The sequence below is a fragment of the Otolemur garnettii genome, unplaced genomic scaffold (genome assembly GCF_000181295.1).
Source record: "Otolemur garnettii isolate 467f Iridium unplaced genomic scaffold, OtoGar3 scaffold00001, whole genome shotgun sequence".
NCBI classification, from domain to species: Eukaryota; Metazoa; Chordata; class Mammalia; order Primates; family Galagidae; genus Otolemur; species Otolemur garnettii.
The window spans coordinates 26,977,068-26,991,542 of record NW_003852396.1 but is presented as its reverse complement, the minus strand read 5'-3'; the positions used below and the strand labels follow the sequence as shown (position 1 = coordinate 26,991,542).

General features: G+C 53.6%; 1 protein-coding gene across 1 annotated transcript in view; it reads right to left on the bottom strand.

Moving 5' to 3' along the window:
* The window catches only part of GDPD5 (glycerophosphodiester phosphodiesterase domain containing 5), an 89,337-nt gene continuing 74,862 nt past the window's right edge, over positions 1-14,475 (bottom strand). The window contains exons 9-17 of the mRNA XM_003780893.3: positions 14,044-14,189; positions 9,774-9,856; positions 8,226-8,376; positions 7,461-7,679; positions 6,771-6,928; positions 6,326-6,473; positions 4,942-5,024; positions 2,104-2,216; positions 1-970 (exon numbers count right to left, since the gene is read on the bottom strand). Coding sequence (XP_003780941.1) covers positions 822-970; positions 2,104-2,216; positions 4,942-5,024; positions 6,326-6,473; positions 6,771-6,928; positions 7,461-7,679; positions 8,226-8,376; positions 9,774-9,856; positions 14,044-14,189 — 1,250 coding nt within the window. The 3' untranslated portion in view covers positions 1-821. The remainder of the gene's footprint in view (positions 971-2,103; positions 2,217-4,941; positions 5,025-6,325; positions 6,474-6,770; positions 6,929-7,460; positions 7,680-8,225; positions 8,377-9,773; positions 9,857-14,043; positions 14,190-14,475) is intronic.

The following is a 14,475-nucleotide window of genomic DNA, read 5'->3' as shown; positions in this document are numbered from 1 at the left end:
TCAAGATGGCAGCTTTAATCATTGTGGCCAAGGCCCTTAGGGTATACAGCAGGGGTATACACCCACCCTTGACTATGCCCACATGGCTCCTTCCCTGTGGCCACAGATGTGGGAACCTGAGGTTGCAGCAGTCTGTGGATCTCCGAAATGCCCCAGAGGCCTACTGGACACTTAGGCATGAGATCGAGCAGCCCTAAACTTGCACTTCTGGCCAGGTCTAGCTGCTCCTAGAGGACATGGCTGGGGTCCTCTCCTAGGACAGGGGGCCAGCAGTGGTGAGAGGCTGATCAGGCAGAGGATGTGTCTCCACCACCTCATCTGGCTTTCCTCCTGGGCCGAACCTCCTTGTGCTTTGAGACTATGGGAAGAGTAGAGCTGCTTCAGGTAGAGGCCCAGTCCAAGCTCTTGGGGCAGGATAACAATAGAGAGGTCAGTCGTGGATAGACAGGAGGACGGACACATGTGGGCATCCACCTTCTCCATGGCTACTGGGGGCAGGCATGGCCCAGTAACCCATCAAAACTTCCAGGTCCAGATGCTAGGGAGGGCCGCTGGAGAGGGGCCAGACCTCAGGCCCCACACTTCCCAGAAGGAGCCCCAGGCCTGCTGGGGTGTCTGAGAGGCAAGAGTCCTGGCCCAGGTAGGCCTCAGGTGAGAGGGGACCCCCATCCAAGAGAGGCCATGGCTGACAAGGTGCTTGAGCCCACAAGGCTGCCGTGCAGCCAGCTCCGATAATGCTCCGAGTCCAGACACGCTTCTGCCAGCTCTCCTGGGTTCCCGGTTTCTATGTTAGGTACAGGTTGGGACAGGCAGGTCTTAAGCTAACGCCCACTCCGGTCTGTGAGAGTCTTGGTGCGGCTGCCACCCCCTCGAGGACCCACAGGAGTGGTACTGCTGTTGCCATAAGTGTCGTAACTGTTGTCTGAACATACGGAGAGCTCATCAGAGACCTCCACGCCATCGCTGATCTCTGTTGGGCCAGAGGGAGACAGAATGTGAATTGAGGGAGGGGAAGGCATGAGGATGTCTGGCAGATGGGGCATGAAGGATGGCCTGTGACCACATCAGTGGGTCCTTGGGAGCTGATGAGACCACTGGGGTCAGGTTGGTATTAAGCCTGGCACTCAGGCCCCTTGGTCTCTGCTGAGCCCTCTGGCCCTGCTATAGTTTGCTATTTCTGGAACTCCACCTTCCAGCCACAGAGAACCCTCTGGCATGTGTGAGTGTGGCACCCACATGTTTACTCTCTGTAGGGCCTTTGCACATATTAGCCTGTCTCTTGGTAGTGACCTCCCTATCAATACCTCCTAAAATCTAGCTCAAGTCTCCTCATTCCGTTATTTCAGACTCCTGGAAGCCTCTGAGTGCCCCCGACTGGGTTGGGATCTGGGCACTATGTCCCCAGTGCCTGGCAGAGTGCCCAGCTCAGCCCTAGGGCAATGAACAGAGACTCAGTAAAGGTTCGCTGAGTGGAGCTCAGCCCCATGGGGTGAGGTTTCGCTCTTAGTGCCCAGTGCTCTCTCGCCACCTCTGAGCACACTCTGCCCCACGTGGAATGCCTTTCCTTCCATCGCTCACCCAGCCCCCACCTTAAACCCGAGACCCAGGCACCTCCTGCCCATCCTCCACACCTCAACACGTCAGTCACTCAAAACCTTCCTCACTGCCCCAGGCAGTTCTGCCCCCTCTCTGTGAGAACTCTATTTGCCACGTCTCTGTTTACATAGCTCCTCCTCCTCCAAACTGCCAGCGCCCACAGGGACTGGCAATGAACAGGAGCAAGACCAATATTTGTGGCATCTGTGTGTGAACCAGGCAAAGAATCATGGGGCTTCAAAACAGACTCCTTCCCCACCCCAGCCCCCACCTCCCCTTTGCCCACCAAGCACAGCACTGACACAGAGCCACAGGGTTTCTGTATGGTGGTGTGTGCGCCTTCGTGTGTGGTGGGTATAAACCCAGATAGGGTGGTGCACGTCTGTACCCGTGGGCCTCCCTGCATGTGCTGCATGTGAACATGTGTGCATGCACATCCGTGTGCACACATCGAGTATGAAGAGCTGAGCCCTCTGCCTGCCTCAGCTTGTCTGCAGGGCTGCACACCTGAGAAGATGAGCTTCTCCTTCATGATGCTGACGTCCCGGCTGGCCCGGCGCACTGCGGCGCTCAGCATGATCTGCTCAGGGTTGTAGCTCCGTATGCCACCCAGGCGCCACCTGCAGAGATGGCCCCATAGGCATCAAGTCCTTCCCCACACCTTTCCTGGAACAGGGATCCTACCCACTTCCACAGGCTCTCTGGATGTGGCCTGAGAAACCAGCAGGGCTCTTGTCTCTCTGTATAAATGGGGAAACTGAGGCCCAGAGAGGGTTGGAGCTGGGGCTTGAACCAGAGCCTAGTGAATTTTAACCTAGGCTGTCTTGCTTCCTCTCACTTCCACAACCCTAAATCAGCAGCTCTATCCCAGGATCAGAGTTCTGTCTCAGGTGACCCTGGCTTTCTTTGGATGGGACAAATTTGGGGGCAAGAGGAGCTTAGCAGGAATGAGTCTGATGACCTCCCGGGCGTGTACACCAACCTGAGGGAGCACCAGGTGAAGTCTCCTATAGCTCCACAATGATGACCAGGCTGAGTGAAGCCAGAGGGGAGACCCCAGGAAGGAAAGGAAGGAAAGCAGGGAGGTAGGGGGAGGTGTAGGGAGGCTTTGCCCAGAACTGGTCTTCACAGGTTTCTGAGGGAAGGGTTTAGAATGACATGGGGCAGGGCTGTCCATTGCTCTGTCTCAGCAACCCTAGTGGGGAGGGACAGTTCAGAGCCCTCATCCCTCTGATGGCTCAGACAAATACAAGGCTGGGGTGTGTACAGGGTATGCAGGGACCAGGCACCGAATGGGGAGGACTCAGCTTCCCATGCCCAGGCCAGGGTACTGTGTCTGCTGTTGTTCCTCTGAACTGGCCCCACATCCCTAGCCTCTGAACTTAGACTTTTCCTGGGGTCTAGGTGGCAGGGTCTACTAGACCCCCAGCCCTATCCCCAGGAAGAGGAGGAGGTGGTTAGCTTGGAAATAAAAATGCAACCCCCCAGGGAGTGAATCCTGCTCGGGTGGGAGGAGGGAGCTAAGACTCCATAAGAAACCAATGGCAAGTTTCTAGATGGGGTCAGCGCAGCAGAAATGGACAGACAGGTGGACAGGCAGACAAATGGATGAACAGAGCAGACAGAGAAGGGGAAAGCAGTGCTCCAGCAGGGCTCCTGCCCTGTGAATCCTCGAGGGCAGTGATTGCATCTTATTCATCACTATGCCCCTAGCACCAACATCAATGCCTGCCATTCACAGGTGCCCGGCAGGTATTTCTGAGTGAATGAATGGAATAAGCCCACAGGGGATGATATTCTCTCCCTCTTTGTCCCCCAAGGTCCATCCTCTACCAGGCCTCTCCTGATCCCCAGGAGACAATGGCACCACCCTGGCTGTGTCTGAGCAGGGCTGGGATATCTGTGCCGGCTCCTGGGATCATCACAGGGCAGCCTGCCCAGCACACTGGCAGCTCCATGTGAGGAAGCCTGATCCCGTGCTGCAGGCCCAGCACCGGCCAGCACGTGTAGATGTCTGTCGACTCAGTGGAGGAAGGAGTGACTGGGTAAATATCTCTTTTCTGGGCTCATTCCCACAGCCAGGGAGCACTGTTTCTCCTCTTAGAGGCTGGGTGGTGACACTGTCTGACTCTGAAGGGCCTAAGGCACTTGACCAAGGGGGACCTGGATTCCTAAGCTCTAGATCCTAATCTCTGATCTTGGAAATTAACACTAAAATCCAGAGGGAAGGTGTCAAGCCCAGGTTTCTGGCAACCAGAACATCCAGAACAGGAAGATTAGCCATTGCAGGGTTCCCTGGGGAGAGGAGGAAAAGGCAGAGGAGTTGGAGTGGGAGTCAGAGGCAGGATGTGACGCAGGGATAGAAAGAGATGAGAGAGACACAGAGGAAGATAAACAGAGCATGAACAATGGGAGAGGAAAACCCAGAGAGGGAGAAGATGGGAGGAGAGACGGGAACTTGGTAGAGTGTGCAGAGGGCAGGTGCTGAAGGCCCCTGTGAGTGCCAGACGCAGAGGGGTGGGGTGCCCAGGCAGGGTCCCTTCCCCAGAGGGAGACACTTTGGTGCTGAGGCCAGGTCAGGAAGCTGACAAGGAAACGCTGGTCCCATCTGCAGAAACTGCTGTAGGAACAGAGCCCAGAGGGACACACAGGTCAGATGGCTGCAGGGGCTGGGAGGCTTCAGGCAAGGGAAGGTGTCCGCAAGTGTGACCCAGGCACGGGGCTTGGTGCACAGCAGGTTTTCAGACAGCACTGAAGAAGGGGGTGGCAAGAGGGAGAGAGAGGAACAGGAGGAGGAAGACCACACCAGAATTACCTGATCAAGTGATAGCTGTGAGATGCCAGAGTGCAGCAGAGAGAGGGGGTGGGGAGAGGAGGGACATGCGCCGGATCAGAGCAGGATGGGACAGAGAGAGAACGTCAGTCAAGAATAAAACTCCAGCCCCTTGGTTGTGGCTGAGTGGGGCCCCGGGCTGGCCCTGAACCCTCCCCAGGACCAACCACACCTCCCACTGCGACCCTATCCCAGCTGTCTTGCTTGGGTCTGGGAGGTTTTCAGTGTGGCAAGTGCTGGTGGGACCCACCCTGGCTGCCAAGGTGTGCAGCTGGGCCTGGAGATGGGTGGAAATTCACCTTACTCCACATAGCAAATCGCAGCAGTTTGGCTCCAGGCTTCCAGCTTGGCCTTTATTCCAGAAGCCACCTCGCCTCTGGTTGAGGGGAGCGTGGGGCTACTGGGAGCCCTTCCTACTCCCCTGGTCAGGCCTGGCAGAGGGCCCAGGGCTCAGGGGCACAGTCACCTGGTTGGGGTAGGGAAGCCCATGAAAGGGGTCAGAGCCTACTCACTTCTGGAACACGAAGATGCCAACGATGAGAGTGAAGGAGATCAGGTCGGTGGTGACCCACATGAGACAGTACTCGTCCGGGGCCTGTGGACAAATGGCCGAAGCCAGTTTCCAGTCATGGCCAGTCCAGACTGAGTGAGTATTCATGGGTTGGAGAATCCCACATGACCACTGGGGAAGGGCAGGGGAGGACCTTGAAGGGGCTTGGCAGTTTAAGATTATATTTTTTAGAAGTGGGCTTTGGGTAGTGTCTGTGTATGTGCGTGTGTGTGCGATCAGGGTAGGAGAGATCTGTATGGTGCTCTGGGGATAGGTGGTGTGTGCTGGGGGGTTTCTTTGCTTAAGATGGGCTCTGAGCTGAGGGCTCATAGCAAGAGCCAAGCAATAAAAGGCAGATACATGAATGTGAGGATGGCACAGGACTAGCAGGTGGGCCTGGGACCTATGACCAGGCATGTGGTTATCTGTGGGATAAGTACACATGTCACCTTGCAAAGACCAGGGACATGGAGTGAGGGGCCAGGCCAGTAGGCCCATGTGCAGCCTTCCATGCAGCCTCCCCAGTTTTAGGCAAAGGTGGGGATGGGGCAGGGGTGGGGGTCTGCTGGTCAACTCCTGAAAATTCCAGTGTGCTCATCAGTGCTGCCACAGTCAGTGAGTTCTTTCATGTCACTCTGAGTGGAGCCTTCAGAGGTGTTTAAGGATGAAGGGCAGGTAGAAGGACTTCAGAATGCTGAAGGGGTCATGATGAAGTCTGGCACCCACTGCCCTGGCCAATGTCCTCTCCCCCTCCAGGCCCCTCTTGACTTCTCCCCCTTTCCCCAGGTTCCACCCTCCTCTCCACATAACCATCTGTGGGTCAGATCCAATCATGGGCACAGGCACCCTCTTAGCCACAGGAGACCTTCCACCTGCTTCTATGTCCTTGGGGAGGTGGCAGCAGAGCTACAACCCCACTGATCAGACAGAAAACAGGGCCCAGGAGCACAGGGCACATGGCCTGAGTGCGGGTGCTCAGTGAGCCAACTAGACATGGCTTTACTCTGTTCCCTGAGCTGATTTTAACACTCCCAATTCTTGTCCTGTTGTCACTCTCTTTTTCCAATGAGTTCCTTTCTTTAAAACAAAATATAATAAACAGCAACCCCCCAAACCAAAAACTCCAAGCAGTTATTTACTTCTCCAAGGCCCTTTAGTGGGATTTTTCTCCCTGTGGGCGAGGCCCAGTATCTGCCAGCACTCTGGTGCAGATCCCAGAGGTCATGCAGTCCCCCTACCCGACCACAGACTCTCCACCCAAGACCCCACCAGGGGTCACCAACACAGAGCTTGCTGAGTGGGCCGCAGGCAGCTCTCAGCTCTGCCCCAACACCCTCCCAACTCACCATGATCCAGAGTGGGGAAGGCACCTGGGACAGGGTATGGGAGTTGTCAGACGTGACGGATGGGACCCTCGCACACCACAGCAGGGAGAAGAGCCACGGTGCATTGACTGTGTAGAGGTTCACACTTAAGTTCCAGGATGCATAGTCCCTGGGGTGGGGGGAGGCAGAGGGACAGAGGCAGATCAGCTGTGGACTCACTGTGCCACTCCAGGCACAGTGTGGGAAGCTGGTAAATTATGTTCCCTTCATGACCTCATGTCACCCTCACAGCTGACACTGGAGGAAGGACTGTCTGCTCCAGAGGGCCAAGCTCACCTATAAGCCTGGGTCTGCCCTACACACTCTACCTCTCATCCCTGTCTGGCTGTGCAGGGGTGACAGGCCTCAGGGAGGCTCAGTTCCCTCTTCTGGGTGAACTCAGGGCAGGACAGGGTAGGATAGGCACCTGAGCTCCTGGCCGGACACCTGAGTATAGCGCAGGTTCAGCCACTGGATGTGGCCTTTGCGCAGGCTGGTGACAGTCTCCTTGGAGCCTGAAGTCTGCTGGAAACCAGGAGCCACTTTTCGCACGAGGGGCCTCTGCCTGTTAGGCAGCCACATGACCTGCAGGCAGGAGAGGAGGTGGCCTCAGAATGGGGTAAGAGTACCTACCCGTCTTGGAATACCTGTAAGGGTTAAAAGAGATGGGACCTGACACGAGGTGAACGCTCAGAATACAGTCATTAGTAGAGGATGAGTTGGGAAGTGCCCTGGCACAACTCAGGAAGCTTCCCTTCTGGACCATTGTCACAAGATGGACAACCCATTCACCCCTGACTTTGCACTCAGGGATACACTAGCGTGCTGTCCTGAATATGTATCTGATTTCTCTGGTCCCAAATTATTCAACCATAGTGATGTGGGAAATGCTTCACTGAAACGTTTCCCACATCACTACAGGACCTGGATCTGCTCCCATCCTTTGTACATTTAAAAGGATTTTTTATTCCACTCTTGTCGCCACAATGACCCTATCAGGGAGGTGAGGGGCACACAACCTCATTTTATAAAAATGAAAACAGCAGTCTGAAGCGGGGACAGGGTAAGCTTAATGGGAGCTGGGTTCTAGCTGGGCCAGGGCCTGCGGGGGCCTCACCTGGTGCTGGGGGAAGCCAGAGCGCAGCACAGCTTCCAGGGTGACATTGAGGAAGCTGCTGCGGTAGGGGTGCTCCCGGGGTGGGTCTCGCAGGTTGAGCAACAGTGTGGCATTGCCCTTGGCCAACTCCAGGAGCTCCGCCAGGCTGCAGATGGACTGGTTCTGGGCCTCCTTATGGTCGGAGGGTGACAGGGAGCTGGCCGTCCAGAAAGGGTCAGTCTGGCAGGGACATACATGGCTATGTCACCAGCCCTTTGGGGCCCCCACATGTCTTCCTGGCAACCATGCACAGAGACCCCTGGGCTGCCAGTATCTGCTCGTGTGTGTTTTAGGCAAACTGATGGCTGTGGCCCTGTGGGGGCTCTAGAAGCCCCTAGTCTTGACCTTTCTATTCCACACCCTGCTCACTGAGAGGACGACTTGCTTGGAATGTCTCCCAGACCCCAGCATGGTTCTCCTTTAGTGGCATGTCAGACTAGGGAACCAACCTCTCTCTAGAGTTTTATAGAGTTAGTACTTCTATTAACTGTCGTCACCAACATGCTTTTTCAGGAAGGGAGAGGGATCCAGAACAAGCCATGACAACCATGAGATGAGGTGGCAGTGACAGGAGCCCACAGGAGGGAGGGCCTGGGCTCCCTGGCTGTAGGTCAGGGATAGTCTGGAGTCGGGCATCACCAGAGCTATGGCTACCCCTGGATCTCCTACTCCTTGGGCCCCCTGTCCATGTTTTCCAAGCCTCAGACTGCATTGGCATAGCCAGACCTTCAGGAACCACTGGCCAGCATTAAGCCTCTGCAGGGTGGTCCAGTTGAGCATGGAGGCAGGCCTGCGGGCCAGTTCCGGGAACTCCTCTTCCACGTTGGTGGTACGGCGCAGGGTGGCATCGTGCATGAGGAAGGGTACACCATCCAGGCTGCATGGAGGGGAGGCCACTGAGTCACCACCCACAGGCCTCTTGCCTGCCCACAAGTGATCCCCCCTCCTCCCCATCCAGCATGGGATCCACCCCCCCTGAGCCTCAGGCTCCCCATCTGCACAGGGAGGACAATGGGCTGGTGGGTGACCGCTCTGGTTCTCTATGATGGTCAGATGGGACTGATGAGAAGAAAGGACTGAGAAAGGTTGGGTTTATCCTCTTAGCAACCTTGGCAGGTAGGTGCTACCTCCCTTCATTTGATATTGGGGAGAATGAGGCTAGGAGAGGAAAGTACCTTGCTCAAGGCCTACAGCCTGTAAGTGGTGGAACCTGTCTTGGAACAAAATCCATGTGATGCCATAATGAGAACAGTGCAAATGCAGGTCCCCTAGACAAATTACATCTCTACCTTCACCACCATTCATGTCTACCCCACCAGGGCTGTCAATAGCTCATGTCACCTTAATGTGAAACAGTAAAAAATTCTGTGCCCATTCTCCAAAGCATTTTTACCACCATCTGCTCCTAAGTTGTGATAAATACACAATTCTGTGATGTCTGCACTATGAACAGTGTCCTCACACATGTATGTGATAACCTTGTTCAGTACACAACCTGTGCAACCACATATGGCAGCCCTGCCCTCCTCCCTTCTCAGAGATAACCTCTGCTATGAGATTAGTGTGAATGGTTGTTCCTGCCATTTATGCTAATATACACGTGTATATCTACATGTAGAAAATATATGTACCACTTGTGTGTGGTCTTTAAAATATAACTGGCATCACAGTGAATGTATCATTTTGCCCTTGCACATTTTTCTCATCAGAGTGTTTGAGCTCTATCATGCAGAGGCACAGAGATCCAGATTTTCTTTCAAGTGGGTCCATGGCAGGGCTCCAAGTCCCCATCCTCCACCCTTGCTGGCATCAAGAGCTTTTCTTCTTTCCTCTATTTTATATCCTGGAATTTGTCACAAGATTCGTTTGCACAAACAGGCTGCCTGCCTTGCTGTGAATAATCCAGGTCTCCACGCTCCCATCTCAAAGGCTCTGAGAACAGAGATTTGGCCAGCAGGGACTGGATGAGAATGCCACTTGGGTTAGAGGTGCTGTTTTCTTTCTTTTTTTTTTTTTAAGAGACAGAGTCTCACTTTATTGCCCTTGGTAGAGTGCTGTGGCATCACAGCTCACAGCAACCTCTAGCTCCTGGGCTTAGGTGATTCTCTTGCCTCAGCCTGCTGAATAGCTGGGACCACAATGCCCAGCAATTTTTTGTTCCAGTTTTGCCAGGGCCAGATTCAAACCCGCCACCCTTGGTATATGGGGCTGGCACCCTACCCACTGAGCCACAGGTGCCACCCTAGAGGTGGTTTTCTTCCCCCTCACACTTACCTGATAGTAATGTCAGCCTGGAGTCCATACAGTTTCTGCTCTAGGGCCTTCCGGAATGACATGAGTGTGTGCTCTGGAGCCAGCTGGGGAGGAAGAGGCGGGGAGAGGAGGACCAGGATTCAGCTGATGAACCTTCCCTGGTAACAGAAAGCCTTCCACACTGGGAGGCTGGGCTGGGCCTGATTCTAAATCTGGCTCTTCCGCAGAGCAGCTATGTGCCCTGGGCACCTGCTCAGCTTCTCTTATGTTCAGTTTCCTCATCTGTAAAATCATGTCTACCTCACAGGGGTTTCTGTGGGGTGGGGAAGAGAGAGGTGAGTAGTGCTGACGTATATAAACGCCTGACATATAGCCAGCACTTCAGAAATAGTAGCTGTGATCGTTACATTGTCATTGCTGTATTCCAGGCATGGAGCTAGACACTGGGGTGGGAGGACATTTGTACAGTCCTCTGTGGCAGCCTCAAGCTGAGGCTGAATGTGAAATTCCCTCTTAGTTATACCCCGAGGCAAGTCCAGATGGAGATCCTGGAGGGAGAGGAGAGGGTAGATGGATGGTAGTTTTAGTGGGGTGACTGGCTTCCTCATACATAAAAACAATACCATCTCCCTCCCTGGACTGTTACATGGATTAAAAGCCCCCTAGCACATTGTCTGACACATCGGTAAACGCTTAATAAATGGAGATTGTTAATTCTACAGCATATAAATCAGATGATCCTGGTTCTAGCTGTGACTCTGCCATTACCTAGCACTGTGACTGTGGGTGTATTTCTTCCTCCTGTGGACCTCGTTTCCCCACCTGCCTCTTGGGGCTGTGTACCTCTGAGGCTCCTTACCATTGGGAGAGTTGGGGCTCTAAGTCTCCTTCCCAAGCTCCATCTGATCTGAGGACCCTGTCCTACCCTTTTCAGCCACTAGGGGTCAGCACCAAACCAAGGATTGGGCTAAAACCAGGTGCCTGTGAGGTGGGGAACAGAGAGAGGGAGGGACGGAGGACCCCTGACAGCAAAGAAATGGGGTGAGAATCTCATACCTCCACACCCCAGGCCATGCTCATTCCCACCTTTTCTCCCTCCGGTTATGGTGTTTCCTAACTGTGACACATTCCCTCCTCTGAAAGGAAGCCAGGGAGGGAATGATGAGGTCTTTGGAGTTCCTTATGAAGGAGCAATTCCATTTTGCCCTCACCTATCTGGGGCCTCAGTTTCTTTAGTTATAACACGAGCTAATATCATCAACCTCACTGGTGAGATGACAGATGTCATCCCAGAACCTGGCGCACAGTAGGTCTCTGTAATGAGTTCCCTTCTTCTCCTTTCTCAGCACAACGCAGCCGTGGGGGACATACTACCTGTCTCCTAGTCCGGTTGGCTGTGTGAGGCCCCCAGAGGAGGAGTGGGACCACAGAGGCACAGAGAGGAGCATGGACTCAGTGGAGTTCACACCTGTCCCTCTTCCAAATGTCCTGTGGCCCAGCTTCTCCCCAGTGACCACACAAGAGGTACCAGGGCTCCCTTCTGCATGGGGTGGGGCTGCAGAAGGTAGAAGCTTGGAAGGGGCTATGAAGACCCCTTGGGAGAGGGAAAGTCTTTCCTGGAAGCTTTTCTATATAGCTAAGATTTCCCTGGGTTAGGTGCTGGCCTCCTTGGAGAAAGGTATAGAAACCTGGCCCTCCTTGGCCAGACTCAGGGCTCTAGGAAGGCCCCAGAAGTATGCATGAATTCTTAATCCTCACCTCAGTGCTCCTACCTGCATCGGGCAATTCCAAGAGGGTTGTGTTGTCAGGAGTGTGTGCATGGGGTGGGGGTGCTACTCAGGTAGGCAGGACACTGTGGTTGGAATCCCAGCTTTGGAGTTTGTCCAACCCAATATTAAATTACACATAGATGAACACACACATGTACTACACACAGCATGTCTGAATAGGAGTAAAATATCCGGGGCACACACATAAGTTTCTAAGACAGAAACGTGCACTTGGTCTTACCACACGCAGATATATGGACCTAGAGTCAGAACCAGCCCCCTCTAGGTAATCATCTGAGGGCTACATGTGGATAAACACAGGTATAGACATCGATACACATGTATCCACAGGGATGCACACACCAGGCCCTTGGCAGCACCTCAGAAACCACCACCAGGATGAAATCAGCCAAGTGTACAATGTGAAAAATTCTATAGGACAAATGACTCAGTTTCTTATAAACAACATAAGGAATTAAAGGGAGAGGGAGTGCTATGGAGTAAGAGATAACTTGGCAGACATGTTAACCAGATGTACTACTCAGACCTCATTTTGTTCTTGATTTTTTTTTAGAGTCTCACTGGTAGAGTGCCATGACATCATAGTTCACAGCAGCCTCAAACTCCTGGGTTCAAGTGATCCTCTTACCTCAGCCTCCTAAGTAGCTAGGACTACAGGCATGTACCCCATGCCCAGCTAGTTTTTTTCTTTTTCTTTTTTTCTATTTTTAGTAGAGATGGGGGTCTCACTCTTGCTCACACTGGTCTCAAACTCCTAAGCTCAAGCAATCCACATGCCTCAGCCTCCCAGAGTACTAGAATTACAGGCATGAAGGCATTAGCTACCGTGCCTGGCTGGAATCTTGATTATTTTAACAAGTGAATTATAAAAATGTATTTTTGAGACAACAAAAAAAATCAAACATGATTCAATATAAGATAATCGAATTACTGTTAATCGGTTCAGCATAATGACAGCACTGTGATTATGGTTTGCTTTACTACTGCAGGAAAAGGCAAGTAGGGAACAGATTAGGCAAGAATGGCAAAATGTTGATAAATGTTGAAGGTGGGATTGGATTCGCTGCGCTGCTCTTCAGTATGTGTCATTATACTGCTTTTTCTACTTCTGCGTATGTTTGACATTTTTCTATTAAAGAAAACCATCCATGTTGGGACCACTTCACTCTCTCCCCTTCCTCCTCCTCTTGCGTCATCAGCACACTGCTTTTGCCCCTGACCTCTGAGTCATGGAGAAAAGAGGAGCTATATCTTCAGCCCCTGAGAAGGGAGCCCACCCCTACCCCCAAGCTTGGGCCCACTGCCCGGGAAGGCCACGCGTCTAATCCTTCTAACTTCACCTCATAACAACTAGTAGTGTGGGCATCAGTAACCCAGAGGCAAAACTGGACCCCAAATCCATATCCCAGCTGGCTGCCCCTGGGAGGTGCTGAAGCTGGGGACAGCCTGGGTTTTATTAACAGGAGGTGCCGAGGTCCAGCACAGGGGCTAGAGTCTTCTCTAGAAAGTAACACCTACCATGGACAGTGGAGACTCTGGGAGGACTCACAGCCATGCCAGATTTGACATGTCCTTTTATACCTGCTACCTGGTGAGGGCCCCTTTAGCACCATGAAATCCAGCCACACTATGGGACTCTCGGCAGGGACCAAGATCCCAGGAGGTCCCCAAACATCCCCTAGGGGCCATGGTTGGTACTGCCTCTGTTGAGAAACACGGGATCAAGGCTATGGTGGGTGAGGATACCCTGGTCCAGAGAAAGGGGCTGATCCAAGGCCACAATAGTGTCCAACTTGTACTTTCTGTGTGCCACATGCCTATCTGGGCACTTCATATGTGCCAAATCCTGCTTCTCACAACCCTGTGGCAGGTACTCCTGCTACTTCCGTAGTACAAGATGGGAAACCAGAAGACATGGAAACTGTCTGGGCTCCCACAGCTGTGAGGGGCTGAGCCAGGATTCCAACCAAGTGGCCTTGCAGCCTGTCCTCTCAAATGAAGCTCTTCTGCAGGGTCACGGACACCTCAGTGGCAGAGCAGGGTGCTGGCTTCCCCTCCTTCCCCTGCTCCCACTCAGTCCCATTCAACTGTCTTTACTCTGGCAGAAGTGAAGGCCTCTGCACTGCCTCCCACTCTCCTGCCCCACAGCCCGGCAGGCTCTCCTGCTGCCTGGTCACGTTTCCTGGGCCCACACCCAGCACTTCCCCCTTGGGCCTTCCTACTTACAACCAGGTCTACCCAGGCCTAAATCCCTCCTGCATCTCTGCAGGGCACTCAGAACGAAAGTGAAATCTTTTGAGCAGGATGCCTTCTGGACTCTTCAGGATTTGAAGAGCTCTCTGGCCCTTTTCACCAATCCTTCCCATATATCTCTCACAAAAGAGCTACACTCCGTTGCTGTTAATTGCATACATCAGATTCATTTCCCAGCAAGGCCCTCTCCTCAAATAGCAGCCACACCCTGCATCCCGACATCTGTTAGGACCCTCGGGGGTACTCACCATGGGGGCCCCGCGGTGGCCAATGAGGGCAGGCTTGGGGCCTAGGTCCTTTTTCTCCATGATGCAAGGAGAGGAGATGGTGAGAGGCACCAGGTAGAGGGCAAACACCACGGTGAAGAAGGTACAGAGAATAGTCACCTGGGAAGCTGAAGACACAAGGCTGTGAGTGCTGCCTCCTGGGAAGCCGCCACCTCCTGCTAGGCCCAACCATGAGCCCCGGGCAGGTTGCAGGTGGGATGCTGGAGCCCTTTACCCTCTGTCTGTCAAGACCCAGGTGTGCAGAGGGGCAGCCCTCCTTCTTGCTGGGAAGGTGAGCCCCACCTCTAACTCATGCACACAGAGACATGGTGGAGGACTGAGGCTGCAGCTTTCCATGGGGTCCCTCTGCACCAGAATCCCCTAGGCTGAGTGAGGGCTACGTCATCCCCGGGT